At 49.4% G+C, this 16,697-nt stretch overlaps 1 protein-coding gene across 5 annotated transcripts in view; it reads right to left on the bottom strand.

Annotated features, from left to right (window-relative positions):
* Positions 1-16,697, bottom strand: part of GSN (gelsolin) — a 56,463-nt gene continuing 39,766 nt past the window's right edge. For all 5 annotated transcript variants that reach the window (XM_082470638.1, XM_082470641.1, XM_082470639.1 and 2 more), the window contains 12 exons: positions 15,751-15,840; positions 13,122-13,254; positions 12,543-12,631; positions 12,158-12,373; positions 10,236-10,369; positions 6,926-7,016; positions 4,870-5,040; positions 4,074-4,248; positions 2,869-2,993; positions 2,524-2,601; positions 970-1,030; positions 1-411 (listed from right to left, as the gene is read on the bottom strand). In XM_082470638.1, the coding sequence (XP_082326764.1) occupies positions 242-411; positions 970-1,030; positions 2,524-2,601; positions 2,869-2,993; positions 4,074-4,248; positions 4,870-5,040; positions 6,926-7,016; positions 10,236-10,369; positions 12,158-12,373; positions 12,543-12,631; positions 13,122-13,254; positions 15,751-15,840 (1,533 nt within the window). In that variant the 3' untranslated portion in view covers positions 1-241. The remainder of the gene's footprint in view (positions 412-969; positions 1,031-2,523; positions 2,602-2,868; positions 2,994-4,073; positions 4,249-4,869; positions 5,041-6,925; positions 7,017-10,235; positions 10,370-12,157; positions 12,374-12,542; positions 12,632-13,121; positions 13,255-15,750; positions 15,841-16,697) is intronic.

The raw sequence follows: 16,697 nt of genomic DNA on the forward strand, positions 1-16,697 counted from the left end.
CACACTTCAAAAAGCTTTTTATTGAATTCAATTATTTCCAAAAGCACAAATACTTGAGACAATTTTGCAAGGACCCTGAATTTTTGCAGGGCTGTTTTTGGCTACTGTAAAAAAGCAAACAAACAAACAAACAAAAAACAACCACACACACACACACCAGAGTGGCCCTGCTCGCTGTAAGGTCTCCTTGCGGTATGGACAGTTCTGAAAGGCACTGACCAGTAACAGGGTGGGGCCTTCCTCAGGCAGCCAGCTCAGCTAGGGCCCTGTCCAAGGGGTCCACAGACCAATAGTTGTCATCCCAGCCAAGGAACCAGCCCACGAAGGAGGGAGGCTCAAAGCCTTGCTTCACCATGGTGATAGGGGTCCGCCTATCACGATTAGCTGGGTCTGTCTCGATGTACCGCTTAGCTGCAGACACATAGGGAGGAGAAGAATTCTTAGGGTCTCCCTCACCAAGGAGAGGTGCTTCCGTGCCTAAGATGGTTTTTGGTCCCACTGTCCCCAGTGCCCAACCCCGGAACTGGACGCCACCATCCCTTAAAGGCAATGACAACCACATGACTCCTCCACCGCCCTGCCCAGGAACACGGGAAGGAACAGGGGTCACAGTTTAACCTCCAGCTTCACGAAGCTTATGTCATTTTTCTCTAGCCGTCCCCTACTGGAAGATATCGAAGAACCAGCTTTTGGGTTTCCAGCTCCCAAATCAGATCTACTTCAGCTACCAGGGATCTGCTTTCCCACATCTAAATCCTGACAAGTTTGGTCCTTGGGCATTCTGGGAATCTGAAGCAGCTCCTAGCTGCTGCTTCCTTTTGGTGGGACCTAAGGCTTCTGCAGGTCACCGGGGGCTGACCACGGATGCGAAAGTCCCCACCCCTACGGTCACAAACGCCCAGACCCGCACAGAAAGCTGCTTCCACCCCACCGCATGACACAGACCCACAGACACCCTTGGGTCCTCACCAGAGGTCAAGGCTTCTGTCTTTTCCTCTTCTTGAGAATCCTTTCCAACCCAGACAAAGACCTGGAAGAGAGGCGCGAGATGAAATGGCATGAGGCGTGCTGACTCCACGCGCTCCTGGAGGAAAAGCGGGAGGTTCCAGGTGCGGACCAGACACCCCCTCCGCTGACAGAGCCCACGGACCGTGACTCCAAGGATTTGGAACAGAGACGGCAAACTGGTGACCTACAACCTGCTCTGTAGGCCAACCCACCCTCTGGGGGGTGGTCTGCAATGTCTTTTTAGACAAATTGAGTGACTAGCGGATTACATTCAATCCAGACTTCCAACTTCCCTTGAAAACGGGGAGGATCTGGCAGCTTCACCCGCACGTGGATGACGAAGTGGGCAGCAGCTGCTCCTCTCAATGGCAAGTTCCAGTTTGCCTCAGACTCCACCATGCCTTCATGTCTCCCCAGCTCAGCCTGCTTCACTCACTAACACTGCCAAGCAGGTGCCGTCAGCCACTGAGGTTGAGACCCCTCTCTAGAAGTTCAGGAAGGATCCCTTTCCGGGCATTTACTTGTTCAACAAATGAGCAGCCTAACATATGCTCACTGGTTTCTTCACCCAATGAATATGCATTAAGAGTCTGCTATGTGCCAGTCTCCGTGTGTCTGAGCCAACACGGTCTAAGGCTTGGAATAAAAACAACTCACCACCGCTACCACCATCTTGAATCTTATGACAAGCTTGTTACACCAAAAAAAATCTATCCAGCTGATTTTTATGTATCATTTATTTTGATGTGTATCTAAAATGTCTTAAAGAGCATGTCATTGATAAGATGGGATTAGACAATAAAATGCCAGACTTTCTCGCTCTTGCTTATTTACAAATGTGTTCCCTACTGCAATACATCGGCCCCTCAACACCAGGTATTGTGACTGTACTGCCCAGCACAGGACTCCCAGCATCACAGCATTTTGCCTGGAAGACAGTGGTGCTTCATAAATGTTGGCTGAGTGAGTGAATAAACAGATGAACGCACACATTAAGTAGTAAATGGAACAAAGTTGCCAGCAGCCGAATGGCTAAACTGCAAACCTTTTGGTGCTGATCTTCCAACTGGGGAGCCGGAGAAACAGCCCTGCGGGTCGAGGGGAGTCTTACCCCAGCATGGCTGCCATCTCCAACCCTGACAACTCTGGGAGAGGCCAGCTTGATAGGAAGGGTTACGGACTGCCACCCCCCCACGAGGATGCAAGCCCCGTGGGGACAGGGCAATGTCTACTTCTAGGTGACACCAGACAGTTTATGCCTGCAAGTGACATGCTGCAAAGTTCAACTTTCTTCACCAACAGATTTAAAGGAAGAGTTCACGCTCCCCTAAGGCCTGGGAAATAACGCTGGCCGTCTGATTTGCATTTATACGGTGCTTTGCAGTTGGCAAGGAGATTTTATCTACCTCTCATCTGTTTGGATTATGCAAGGTAGGCACCACCGTGCCCATTCTGCAGATGAGGAAAGGGAGGCTCAGAAAGGGAAAGTGACTTGCAGCACCGTGCTTCACCCACCTGGTCCCAGGTGTCCAGCAGCATGACGTCATCGGTGGCCAGGTCTTCCTGCATGAGCTCGCCAGGGACCTCTTCGATCTGGGAAGGAATGGAAGAGGTCAATAACAGCGAACCAGCAAGCCGCTTTCCCCCCGCCCCGCCCCGGGTACGCCTGCTCTATCTGCCCCCTTGAGTGAGCTGCAGAGCTGGCTCCGACCTGCGTGGGTCTACGCTGGTCTGTCACAAGGTTGCTCTCCCCGCCCCTGCTGTGCACGCAACAGCTCCGCTCCCTGGAACACGCCTCCCAGGGGGCGAGCGGAGGGAGCGCCCCCCGCCCTCCGCCCTCCGCCCTCCGCCGGGACTCACCACAAAACGCCCGATCCTGTTGGAGCAGGCGAAGAGGCGAGGAGGGTGGGCATCTATCTTCTTGTCCTTCAGCCGTGGGGACGTGCGGTAGGCGGCCTTCCCACCCAGCGCCTCCCAGAAGCTGTCTGTGAGGGGAGGCCGCCCCAGTTACCAACTGACACCACCCTCCCCCCTCCAGCACTTCTCCTTAGACCCTGGGACAAACCCTGCCCTAGCACAACCAACTGCTCTCAATCCGCAGCCTGCATCTTAAAATCCCAGGGCGCCAAAGAAGGAAGGGGCCTGAGGGATTCGACGGTGACGAAACGGAGGCCCAGAGAGGGAAGACTTGGCAGTGGACACACAGCCAGAACTACTTCTGGTTTGAGATTGACGACAGCACCGCGGGATGGGGATAATTATCCCCGCTCAACATATGAGGCGGTTGAGGCTCAGAGAGGTTAAGCAACTCACCCAACATCACACAGCTAGTATGCTGTAAAGCCACCTTACCTGACGCCACGTATCATTTCCACTATACCTGCTCTGTCCACATGTGCTGTTTAAATTTAATTGCATTTTCCCACCAGTCACATTTAAATGTTCATTAGCCTAAACATGTGACTAGTGGCCACCAAACTGGACCTGGCAGACATAGTACATGTCCATTCTCTCAGAAGGTTCCAGTGGACTGTGCTGCTCTAGACAGAACTACTCTTCCCCATTTCTGCTAAGCATCAAGCAGGAGGGATTGGGCTTAAAAGTAAGAATGGAAAGACCTAGGGTTGGCATAACAAAGGTGTTCCTGACCCGTGCTCTGGAAACAAAGCAGGCTTGTGGCATTGTTACCCCTCTTCCAGCTGACTTCCCCACCTGCCCCAGCCCACACTGAGCTGTCCTTTCTCTAACTCCTGGACGCCTCCCTCTCACTGACCATAGTCCTCATTTTCATCTAACTCACTTTTTTTTTTTTTTTGGCAGCGCTGTGGCATGCGGGATCTGAGTTCCCCGACCAGGAATTGAACCTGTGCCCCTGTGGCGAAAGCGCAGAGTCCTAACCACTGGACCGCCAGGGAATTCCCTAACTCACTTTTATTAACACACATTAGGGGACAGGTGCTCAGGAGAGGGGGGAGGATATAGAAACCCCCAAGCAGACAGAAGGGAGGGAAACATAACAGCTGCACCCCCAGAGAGCAGCAGGCCCCTCCGCCCCTTGTTCCTACCTGGCTCGCTGCCTTCTGCCACCTGAACAGGTTGGGCCCGAAGCACCTGGAGCAGCTCCTGGGCCCCGGTCTTCTCTGCCTCGCTGGCTCCTGTACCCACCCACAGGTAGGCGGCTGAGGGGGTTTTCAGGACAAAGGCATCGTTGGAGTTCAGAACGCCAGCCTTGGGGATCACCTGGGAGGGCAGTCCTCGATTAATCAGGAACCAGATAAAATGTCCTCAGCCCCCTCCTCGTGGCCCAGGAGACACTGCAGCAGGACCAGCTCTTAGGTGAGGACTTGGAGGAGCACACACCCCATCAGAGCTGAGGACACAGACTTTGGGCACTGAGGGCCTTAGTTGACTCCCATGAGTCATTAGTGCACTGTGGCTGGCCAAGGAGATTCTAGAAATCTGGGCTGCATTAACAGAAGTTGGGCGCCCAGAACAAAGGTGATAGTCCCATTCTCCTCTAGGCTGCTCAATAGGGTTATGTTCAGATCTGCACCTTCCACCATGAAAGGGATAGCAGCCAACTGGAATGTAATGAAGAACAATGTCCAGATTGTGAAGAATGGACTATCTGTGAGGTAGTGAGTTGCCCGTTATGGAAGGTATGCAAGGGGCAATGGGCATCTCTTGAAACAAGGGGAAATCTAAGACATACAATCTTGCTGCCAGGGCAGGAAGGTACAAAAAGCTGTTTCTTAACCCCTCAGCCAAACCCACCCAATCCCGTGCCCAGAGATCTCCCCATCAAGCCTGGGAGGTTTCAGAGAGGCCAATCCTGCCTGGGGTCCAGGGCCTGGGTATTACCTCAACAGCTCGGGTGGCTCCAGAACTGCTGGCCCGGACCTGGAAGAGGCGGGTGCTGGCAGGAGCTGTCTGTCCACCCTCGCGGGAGGTGCCACCCCTGTAGATGATCATGGGTTTCCCGCCAAACAGGCTCATGAGGTGAGCAGGCTCCTTGCCTTGGACCACACGGCTCTGGGAGGGAGACAGGAGAGCAAGTCAGGAAAGGGGGGTGGGAACATCAGTCCTGTACGACACCAGGCTCACCGCCACCCGCTGCAGCCAGCACAGCCTGGGCTCACCCCTCAAATAAGGCCGTCACACTTGGGTCTGTGCACGGGTGGTGCATGACCCTACAGCGCACAGGGGCTGGCAGGGGAACAGGAGTTCCAGGAAGGCCGGACACAGCACTATTGCCTGAGGCCCCCCGGGCACTGCCTCGGCCGCTCCCCTCCCACGAGGCCCTGCCTTGCTGAGCCTGAGTCTAGTCCAAGAACCAAGAGAGCCCACGTTTGCAAATATTCCCTTAAATGGAAGCACAGGGACTGTTCGTGCACATTCTTCCAGGATGGTGATGTCAGCCTCAGGCATGAAAGCTGGCAGAGTGGTGAGAATAGAGCCTTCCAGATCTGGAGAGACCCCTCCTGCACAGCCAGTGCACCCCACAAGCGGACTGCAGTCAAGGGCTTGGTGGTGGGAGGGAGGGGGCAAGGAGGTCTAAGATATATCACATCTGCTTCTGCCCTGTGTGCCCATTTCATTTCGGATCCCAGTTGTGACCCTGGCTAGCTAAATCTAGAAGACAATCGCACGTGTGGGTTGTGGGTATTGTAGCCACTTCCCAACATGGGCCACCACTTTTGGGTCAGAGCTCAGATCCAAGCTCCGCCCTGACAGCGAGAATTCAGGCACGGGCCTCAACCTCTCAGTTTCTTCCTCTGTGAAATGGGGCCAAGAATGCTACTCCTAAGGCTGATGTTGGGATGAGCTAAGGCAGTAATCATCCCACTCAGCACCCGGCACCCAGCCTCCAGGACCCAGAGGATCCCTCTGTCATGGTCAAAGTTCAGGGCACCAACTCCGAATCTGAATCCAGAGCCCTGCTCACTCCAAGGGTAGGATAGAGAAAGGAGGATTCCGTCTCCTTCTCCCATGTCTCCCCCACCTGCTGCCCTCCAGGGCCCAACACTGTAGCCAGAGCAACCTTTTAAACCCATGAATCCCTTCACATTACATTTACCATTTTAGCAACGTCCCCTTGTTCTCAGCGTCAAGGTCAACATCCTCACTGTGGCTTCTGGGTGGTCTGGTCCCTCTGATCATCTCCCCAGACTCCTGTCATGGCACTCTCCCCTCGCTTTAATAACCAATGCCCCCTCCTACCTCAGGGCCTTTCCATGTACCGTTCCCTCTACCTGAATATGCCTGGCTAACTCCTTCTCATCCATTAGGTCCCAGCTGAAAAATCTCTCCCTGGATGGGGGCCTTGTTTAATCCAATTAGCTCCTACTTGGGATCTATGTGTCGTTATACTTAACACACCTGTGTAAGGGGTCTATTATGGGCCAAGCATGGCTCTAAATGCTTTACAAATGTTAACTCTTCATCCTCACAGCAATCCTGTGAGATAGGTATTGTTATTAACCCCAGTTTGAGAACACAGAGGCATAGAGAGGCTAAGTGACCTGTCCAAGGCTGCCCAGAGGTGAAGACTAAATTTAAACCCAAGCAGGCTAGCTCCATGTCCATCCTCTGAACTATACCACCACACTGCCTCTCCTGCTCCTCTGGGTGTCTTATCATTTTCACTCACTGCACACGCCGTTATGTGTGATTGTACATCCTTTGCCTGCATGTCTGCTGAACATCTTTCTCCCCCCTAGACTGTAAACCACATCACAGCAGTTCAGGGCAGGGCAAGGGTGGGATCTGTGTGTTCATGGCTGCAGACGCAGTGTCAGAGCCCTGCATAAATGTTCGCTGAAAGGATGGATGGATGAATGGAATGATGGACAGTCAGATAGATGAGTGAACAGATAGACAGGGCCCAGGGTGTGGCCCCGAGGGACAATGGGCTCACCTGGACAGGAGTACCTCCCAGCTCCTCATCCAGCTGGGCAGTCAGGATGGCAGATGCGGCGACCTCATCCTGGGTGGACTGAGCACCCTGCCTGGAAGGGAAGTGATACTCAGCACTGAGGTTTGCAAAGAGCCCCGAGTCTCTCTTTCACCCTGGGCCTGAGAAACCCACAAATCCCCAGATTACAGGTAATGAAACTGAGACACAGAGAGGAAAAGGGGTTTTCTCAAAAGCAACCAGCGCCAGGAACCAGACCAACATGCCACATCCCCCAGCTCAGCATCTCACCTCTTATAAAGATCTGACCACAACCAACAGACTTCCTCATCCTAAATCTGCCCTTCAGGGATATTTATAGTGGGTGGCTTTCTGCCCCACCTCTTCCTATTACTGTCTAAATTTCTCATAACCAACATGTGTTATCTGTATAAGCAAACAATCTGACAAATCAACGTGCTGATGCAGCTATTAAAACAAAACAAAAAAAAAGGCTTCTCATGAATTTTGTACCGTGTGTGTATTACCTTGTTCAAAAAAATTTCTTTCAAGCTGCTTTTAAAAGTCTGAGGTTGTCATCATTAATCATTAGAGAAATGCAAATCGAAACTACAATGAGATATCATCTCACACCAGTCAGAATGGCCATCATCAAAAAATCTACAAACAGTAAATGCTGGAGAGGGTGTGGAGAAAAGGGAACCCTCTTGCACTGTTGGTGGGAACGTAAATTGATACAGCCACTATGGAGAACAGTATGGAGGTTCCTTAAAACACTAAAAATAGAACTACCATACGACCCAGCAATCCCACTCCTGGGCATATACCCTGAGAAAACAATAATTCAAAAAGAGTCATGTACCACAATGTTCATTGCAGCTCTATTTACAATAGCCAGGACATGGAAGCAACCTAAGTGTCCATCATCGGATGAATGGATAAAGAAGATGTGGCACATATATACAATGGAATATTACTCAGCCATAAAAAGAAACGAAATTGAGTTATTTGTAGTGAGGTGGATGGACCTAGAGTCTGTCATACAGAATGAAGTAAGTCAGAAAGAGAAAAACAAATACCGTATGCTAACACATATATATGGAATCTAAAAAAAAAAAAAAAAAAAGAAAAATTGTCATGAAGTACCTAGGGGCAAGACAGGAATAAAGACACAGACCTACTAGAGAATGGACTTGAGGATACGGGGAGGGTGACGGGTAAGCTGGGACAAAGTGAGAGAGTGGCATGGACATATATACACTACCAAACGTAAAATAGATAGCTAGTGGGAAGCAGCTGCATAGCACAGGTAGATCAGCTTGGTGCTTTGTGACCACCTAGAGGGGTGGGATAGGGAGGGTGGAAGGGAGGGAGACACAAGAGGGAAGAGATATGGGGACATATGTATATGTATAACTGATTCACTTTGTTATAAAGCAGAAACTAATACACCATTTTAAAGCAATTATACTCCAATAAAGATGTTAAAAAAAAAAATCTGAGGTTGTCAAATTGAGAGGCATTCTACAGAATAAGACTAGTGCTCTTCCAAAGTATCAAGGTTGTGAAAGAAGAGTAAAGACTGAGGGCTTCCCTGGTGGCGCAGTGGTTAAGAATCCGCCTGCCAATGCAGGGGACACAGGTTCGAGCCCTGGTCCAGGAAGATCCCACATGTTGCGGAGCAACTAAGCCCGTGCGCCACAACTACTGAAGCCCGTGCGCCTAGAGCCTGTGCTCTGCAACAAGAGAAGCCACCGCAATGAGAAGCCCATGTACTGCAACGAAGAGTAGCCCCCGCTCGTCGCAACTAGAGAAAGCCTGCGTGCAGCAACGAAGACCCAACGCAGCCAAAAATAAATAAATAAAATAAATAAATTTATTTTTTAAAAAAAAGAGTAAAGACTGAGGAACTGTCACAGATCAAAGACATGATTAAAAGCCACTAAGGAGACGTGATGACTAAATGGCATGTGAGATCCTGGGTTAGATCTTAGACCAGAAAAAGGATATTAGTGGGAGAACTGGTGAGATTCAAGTAAGGTCTATAGATTAGTAAATAGTATTGTAACAATGTTAATTTCCCGGTTTTGAAACTTGAACTATGGTTAAGTAAGACATGATCATAGAGGGAGCTGCGTAATGGGTATATGGGAACTGTCTGTAGTATTTTTGCAACTTTTCAGCAAGTCATTTCAAAATAAAAAGTTTAAAAAAAAGAAACCTAACCGTCAATCTTCAAAAAGTTTGAGATCGCATATAAGAGAAACGAAATGAAAAAAGAAAAATACTATACTGAGATACCATTTCATAAACTATAAGGTTGACAAACAGCAAAAGTTTGATAACACAGTCCACTGGTGAGGCCGTGGGGAAACAGACACTTTCATTTGTTGCGGGTGAGAATGAAAATACTACAAACTCTATCTGCGGAAACTGGGTGCTATCTATCAAAATGACAAGTGCATTTACTGTTTGACCCAGCAATCCCACTTCTGGGAACTTACTGCAAACATATTTCTCTATACATTCAAACTGATGTTTGTTTAAGGTTACTAATCACAGCAATGCTTGTAATAGCAAAAGTCTGGAATCAACCCAAGTACGCAACAGCAGGGAATTTGTTAAATAAACTACAGGATAGCCACGTGATGGAATATTATGCAGCTGTAAAAAGGAGTGAGGAAGTTCTTTATGTACTGACAGAGACTAAGCTCCAGGAAGTATTAAGTGAAAAAAAGCAAAGTGCAGGACAAAATACATAGTTTGCTATCTTTTGTAAGGAAGGAAAAGAACTAGGAATATAGGGTGAGATTTTCTTATATTTGCATCAAAAATTACTGGAAGAGTATACAAGAAACTAACGAAAGTGGGCATCCATGGAGGGGTGGGGGTCATAGAGCAAGGTGGGGAGGGACAGAATGGGGACAAGCTTTCTCAATACATGCGTTTTTATTCTGTTTTGATCCTCGACTCGTGAATGTATTATCTATTTTTAAAGAATTAATAATTTTTAATTAGAAAACATGGGAGGATGAACAGTACTTAGAGTGGGATTGTGGGAGAGATTTTCTGTTTGTTTGTTTCTCCCTAGTCCCCATGTCTCCTATAATGGACATGTAATGCTTTTATGAGAATAGTTTAAAATTTGTTTAGAGAAAAAAGACGAGCGGTGTTGCCCTGTGGACGAGAGCCTTTCCCAGTGGAGGGTGGCTGCCCCGGCTCAGGTCCACACACTCGCAGGCTTCCCTCAGCCCTGTTCACATCCCTCCTTGCTCCCATGCTCGCCCCACAGCACAGGGCCCCAGACCCTCACCAGTTGTAGATGATCTGTCCCTGACGGCCGCCATGACGGTAGTTGTACAGAATGATGTAGCTGTCACCGCCGTAGAACTGTCCATACGTGGCGGGGTCCACGGGCACTTTGTTGGAGCCTTCAATTCTCCAGATCTACCAGAGCAAAGCTGGGCTCAGACACAGTGCAGCACCCCCAGTCCCCAACTCAGACCAGCTGAGAAACCACAGAGTGGTAGGTAGTGGTTACAAAACACGACTGCACTCGGACTCAGACTAAAGTTGAATAATTTGCCCAAATCACAGAGCCACTAGGATTCAAACGCAGGTTTCCTGCTCTAGATCCTTATACTGCACCCCTGCCCCACCCTGTACTTCCTCCTTGTAGACATCAGCACAGGGACTGGACCTGCATGATGGTATTTGCAAAATGGGTTTAGTGGGTGTTACACGGGTTACACAGTGTAACACAGGCTAAGGGTACAAATCAACGAATGACCTGGATCCAAATCAGGATCCACCCCCTTAGAGGTTGTGCAGCCTTGGACAACTTGCTTACTGTCTATGAGCCTCAGTATGGGACTAATAAAGGATGTTGGTCTATTCATGAAAGTCTAGCACAGTGCCTGGCACAGGGTAATGGCTCCACAGGTGGCAGCTACTCTTAATTATTAGAACTATTATTATTTTATTATTAATGTTGCCATTATCTGTATCATTATTAAGTTGTCTGGATTTTATAGATCACCTGCAGAGGCAGGGCCATCACTAAGTGACCTCAGAATGACTCCTGCTGGCAGATCTCTTTGCAGGGTTCCGGTAACACGGTTTTCAAAGTGGTCACAAAGCCCTGCAGCGCCACCTGGTGGTGCTGCAAGTCCCGGGAAACAATCTCTGGCATTTTACAGGTGAGGAAAGTGAGGTTCAAAGAGGTTAAGTAATTTGCCCGAGGTCACACAGCTGAGCTGCCAGGGCTCTTTCCACACTGCCCTATCCTGATCATTTTCATTGCATCTTCCCCTCCCACTGAAGTCATGAACGAGTGATGAATGAAAAATAATAACACCAATGACAAAAACAATAATAAATAAAAATTAACACTTTTGTTATTTCTATTATGTAGGATGGAATCAGTGTTTGCCTGAAGCAGATTCTACTTCATAAACATCTCTGAATTCCATCCCCCCACACTTCTCCATCTTCACTGTGACCCTCCTGGTCTCAAGGTCATTATCTCTTCCCTAGACTATTATAACCTCCTCATGAGGTCTCTACCGTCATTATCCTGTCTCTAAATTCATTTTCACAGTGAGTTTCGGAAGCACAGAACTGAGCCTGTCACATTTCTGCCTTTAAAAAAAAGAAAAAGAAATAAAAACCCCTCACTAGCACCTAATGGTTACAGGATCAAGTCCACACCCCTGGACACGGAATTCAAGGCCCCTCCTTGAGGATGCCATCAGCACCAGGCTCCCAGGACAGCTCCCTGCCTGGAATACCTACTCTTCTTCTCTGGCAGCAAACTCCTACTCATACTCTGAGGCCCAACCAAAAGGTCCCCGTCTCTGTGAAGACTGCCCCAACCACCCACCTTCACCGCCCTTCCTGTGTTCCCATAATCCCTGTGCACCTCCCATCTTCCACTGACCACACAGGTCTGAGCAACCAGCTGCGGCTGTGGTAACCTCCCCTCCCAGACCAAGCACTCTTCATGGGCAGGGTGGGGTCTCAGACACTTGGCACGGAGCCTGGAAGACAGTAGGTGCTTAGGGTATGTTGGTTGCAATAATCCAGCAAGACAAAAGAATTCCATTCACCAAAAACTGTGGCCAAAATCTCTTAGAGAAACATCTTCAGAAAAGCGGGAGGCAGTGGGTAGGCCAGAGATGCCAGGGAGGGAGCAAGGAAGGGGCCTGGACACACCCACCCCAGCCCCCCAGGTACCTGTTTCTGGCCTGTGCCATCGTCATCCATGCCGTGCTGGGCGGCCATTGCAGTGGAGGTGTGCAGGGTGGCGGCATCGAAGGGCACGCGCTCCATGTTGGCGATGTGGCTGGAGAGATAGGTCAGGCCCAGGCCATCCGTCTGGTCTAGGTCGCGCCAGTTCTTGAAGAACTGTTTGAACAGCGGGGTCTCGCCACCCTCAGGAAGGATGGAGACCTGGAAGGGGAGGGGGGAGAGCAGGATATGCTGGCTTGGGGTCCCCCTGAGGACAGGGGCCACCCAGCAGGGGTCCTCAAGGGAGCCTCAGACACCCAGTCCACACTGGGGTGGGATACCCACCCGAAATGGACGCATCCTCACCGTCCTACCTGGCTCCAAGACTCACCTGGGTCTGCTTGGGGTAGTGCATCTTGGAGATGAAGTCGGAGGCCGTTTTGAGGGCAGCCTTCCTCTCCTCCATGTTGGCCTGCCTGCCTGTCAGCAGAGGGAGGGTAAGGGGCTGGGGGGCAGTGCTGCGCCCCAGCATCCAATGGTCCAAGGAAAGCAGAAGGCCAACCTCCCTCCCTCTTCTTCCTAGACTGTGGACAGCCAAGGCCAGAGAACCCAGAGCTGATCACACCATGAGCTCTCGGGGGGCCAGCCAGGGGTACTGCCCTGATGACGGCAAGCACACCGACCACTGTGGCCCGTTTACTGAGCTCAGAACTATACAAAAATGATGGCATTTAATCCACACAACAACCTTATGTGATAAAGATCATTATCTTATCCTCATTTACATATAAGGAAGCCAGGGACTTAGAGAGGTTAAGTGACTTGACCAAGGCCGCTCAGCCAGTAGGAAAGCTGCAACTCAGACCCTCAGGCCCCCCTCCTCTTCCCTAGACTCATGAGCCAAATTCCTGCAAGGCTGCAGGAGCTCCCACTCGAGGTCCTGTTCGAGCCCTTCCCCTGTCCCCAATACCTTTCCAGACAAAGATTTTCCCATCTTTGCCATGGTCCAGGATGAAGCAGTCCTCTGACTTCAAGGCCCCCTGGGCGAAGGGGTTCTCGTCAGCCACGAGGGAGACCAACATGGTGCCCGCGCCATTGGAGACCTGGAGGGACAAGGGAAAGGCAGCCCAGCCCATCAGTGACCTCCACCACTTCAGCCTAACCATGGGCACCCCCAAGACCACACGTGGGGAGACCCACGTCTCACCCCCACCCCCAAACGACACTGCAGGGTAACATGAGGATTTGTGCCCTCAAGCCCTGAGGCTCATCAGGATTTCTTTGTCTTTTTCCTCTATGTCACAGCCACACCTGTGACCTAAACACAGGTGTAGCACGGAAACTGCACACGGAAAGGGAACGGGGAGGATCCGGTGCAGGAATGCAGGTGGCACAGGAAAAGAACTGTGTAGTTGGTGAAAAGACATTCAACCTCATCAGTCAAAAAAAAAAAAGGAAATAAAGAAGAAAAAGAAGAAGATCTAAATGCAGTGTAGGATTCTGGATTGGAACCTGGAATGAAAAATTGGGGAAAACTGAATAAAGTCTGCAGTTTAGTTAGTAGTATTGAACTGATGTTTCTTAGTTTTGACAAATGTACCTGGTTATGTTAAGATGTTCAGGGGAAGCTGGGTGAAGGGTGTATGGGAACACTCTGTACTATCTTTGCAATATTTCTGTAAACCTAAAAATTATTCTAAAATAAAAGTTCATTGAACTTTTTTTTTAAGTGTACCATACTCGTCAAAATTCAAAAGATTGACAATACCCAGCGTTGAAAAGACTCTGGGTGAACAGGCACTTTCAAACCCGTGGTGAAGGTAACTAGGGAGCCCTTCTAGAATGAATTTTAGTAATACATATCAGAACTCTAAATAATAAGTGCTCCACATTTATTGAAAACTTACTATGTGCCAGGCACTGTTCTAAGCAATTTATGTAATTTATATAATTTAATCACTTCTACAATTATACAACTCCTTTAATCCTTAAAACAACCCTGTGGTAGTCCTAGTAGTACCCCCATTTTATTCACAAGGAAACCAAGGCACAGAGAGATTAAGTAACCTGCACAGCTAGAAAGTACCAGACCTGGGATTCGAACCCAGGTAGTCTGACTCCAGAACCAGTATTTTTTTTTTTTTTTGGCCACGTCCCGAGGCTTGCAGGATCTCAGTTCCCGGACCCGGGATTAAGCCACAGCAGTGAAAGCCCAGAATCCTAACAACTAGGCCACCAGAGGACTCCCAAGAACCAGTATTTTCAATCACTGAATCTTTATTCAGCCTATGACCCAGCAATCCATGTCTGGGAAACTCCCCTAATGCCACACTTAGCCTAAGTGCACAAAGAGGGACTGTTTGCAATCAGAAAAGGTGGAAACATTCTAATGTCCATCAATTGGGGATCTGCTGAGATTCCTACATTCCTAAAATAGAATACTACACAGCCGTTATAAAGGACCATGTGGATCTCTATTACAGACAGATATTCCTGACCACGTCAAGTGGAAAAAAGGCCACAGAAAAGCATGAATAGTTTGGATCCATGAATATCAAATAGAGATGGAAAAATATATGTAACTAGACACAGAAAGCTGTATCTGGAGGTTCTTTTACCAAAAGGGTAACCATGTAACCATGGTAACCCATGGAGAGGAGAGGAGGGGAGGCTGATTTTTTTTGTGTGAGTATTGTTACTTTTGTAATTAAAACTCATTTTAAAAATAGTACTGGTTATCTTAAACTAGTGAAATTGCATTGACTTGTATTTTCTTCTTATGTTCTTGGGAATTGCTCAGTACTGTTATTTACAATGCATATGTATTACTTTAGTATCAGAGTAAATATCAATAATGTGGTTTTTCTGTGGTGGTGATGAGAATCTGCACCTCATTTTGTTGTTACTTTACCACAAACAAGCCTAGGGCACAACATGGGTGTCACAGGCCCAGAGGCCAGAGTTCCTTGGCTCAGGATCAGCCTCAATTCACTTTTTAAAATCACAAGAAGGCAAATTCCCTGGCGGTCCAGTGGTTAGGACTCCGCGCTTTCACTGCCGAGGGTGTGGGTTAAAGGGAACCCACAAGCTGCACAGCGTGACCAAAAAAAAGAAGAAAATAAATAAATAAAAAATAAAATCACAAGAAGAAATTATAAAGTCATTAACCATAGCCTGCCCCTCAACACACACACACACACACACACACCACACACACACTTCTGTACTACTTCCCCGTATTTTCCTACAACACTCCCATCAGTTTCCTCTGTGGACCCCCAGAAATCCTGAAAAGTTGACTCTACTGCCCTTCTCCCCACTTTACAGACTAGGAAACTGAGACCCAGCAGAGAACATGTGCTGCCCAAGACCCCACAGATGAATGTGACACAGATGTGTCTGCAGTCGCTCGCACGCTCTTACTCCTGGGGCAGGAAGGCAAAGGCAGCAGATGGGTGTCTACTGGAGGCGTGTGGAAGCCGAGTCCCCCCCCCCACCCCCCCCCAACACATGCTTTGCTCAAGGCCCCATGGCAGCGGAGCTCAGGAAGACCAGGTCTCCTGACCCCAGACCCAGGGGACAGAGCAGCTGAGGCTCACCTTGTAGAGCTTGGCCAGCTTGCGGTTGGCTGCGTCCTCCTTAGCTGTGTCCTCGGCACCCTTGGGCAGAGCCGGCTTGGGACCCAGCACCTGCAGGAGAGGGAGAGATGGAAGAAGGGGTGGCGGTGAGCTCCTGGCAGCCTCCTCCCCCAGGGAGGGGACTGAATTCCTGAGAGAGCTCCCTCCCCAGGCATGCAAGGACCACACGGGCGTCCATCCACAGCGACCTTCCACTTAGGGTAAGGTCCCCTCCAGAGACATCCTGCATCTCTTGACGTGTCTCCTGTGTGCGGAGCTCAACCAGGGCTGCCTGTCGAGTCCTTCCCTCCTTGTTCCTTGTCTCCAGGAGCTCCGTGCTCCTCTGCCTCCTGGACAGTCCTTCAGGTATTTATCCTACCATTTCCTCCTGGCCTTCTAAGAATGATAAGTAGAGCTATGAACACCTTCCACCACATGCCTTTAACAGACCTCATTTCATCTTCGCACCCATGCTCAGAGGCACAGACTATCACTCTCATTTCACAGGAGAGGAAACTGAAGTCTAGAGAGAAGAAGTACCTTGTCCACACAGCTATAAGGTGGCTAAGTCAGAATTTAAGCCCGTATCCCTGTGATTTTAGAGTCTTATTTTCACACCTCCATTCTGAGCTACCTCCAGCCTCAGTGGCCCCAGCTGCTGCCCCTCTCAAGCCATGTCGGTGTCCGGGCTCCTCCCCATAATAATCACCTTCTGCTCTTCCTAAAAACCAGAACTCAACAGCCCCAGACAAGCAGGAGACGAGTGGCACGGAGCAGAGCCCGTGGTCTCCTCCTTTTCCCGGTGACCTTTGCCTCTGTTGATATGTCCTCAAAGCACAACGGCTGGCAATGCCATCATGCAATTGATGAAATGGGCTATAAACTACTAGGAATGGTCAGAAGAGGAAAGAGGGGATTGGGTCTCCATT

The sequence above is a fragment of the Balaenoptera physalus genome (assembly GCF_965194825.1).
Source record: "Balaenoptera physalus genome assembly, chromosome: 7".
Classification (NCBI taxonomy): Eukaryota; Metazoa; Chordata; class Mammalia; order Artiodactyla; family Balaenopteridae; genus Balaenoptera; species Balaenoptera physalus.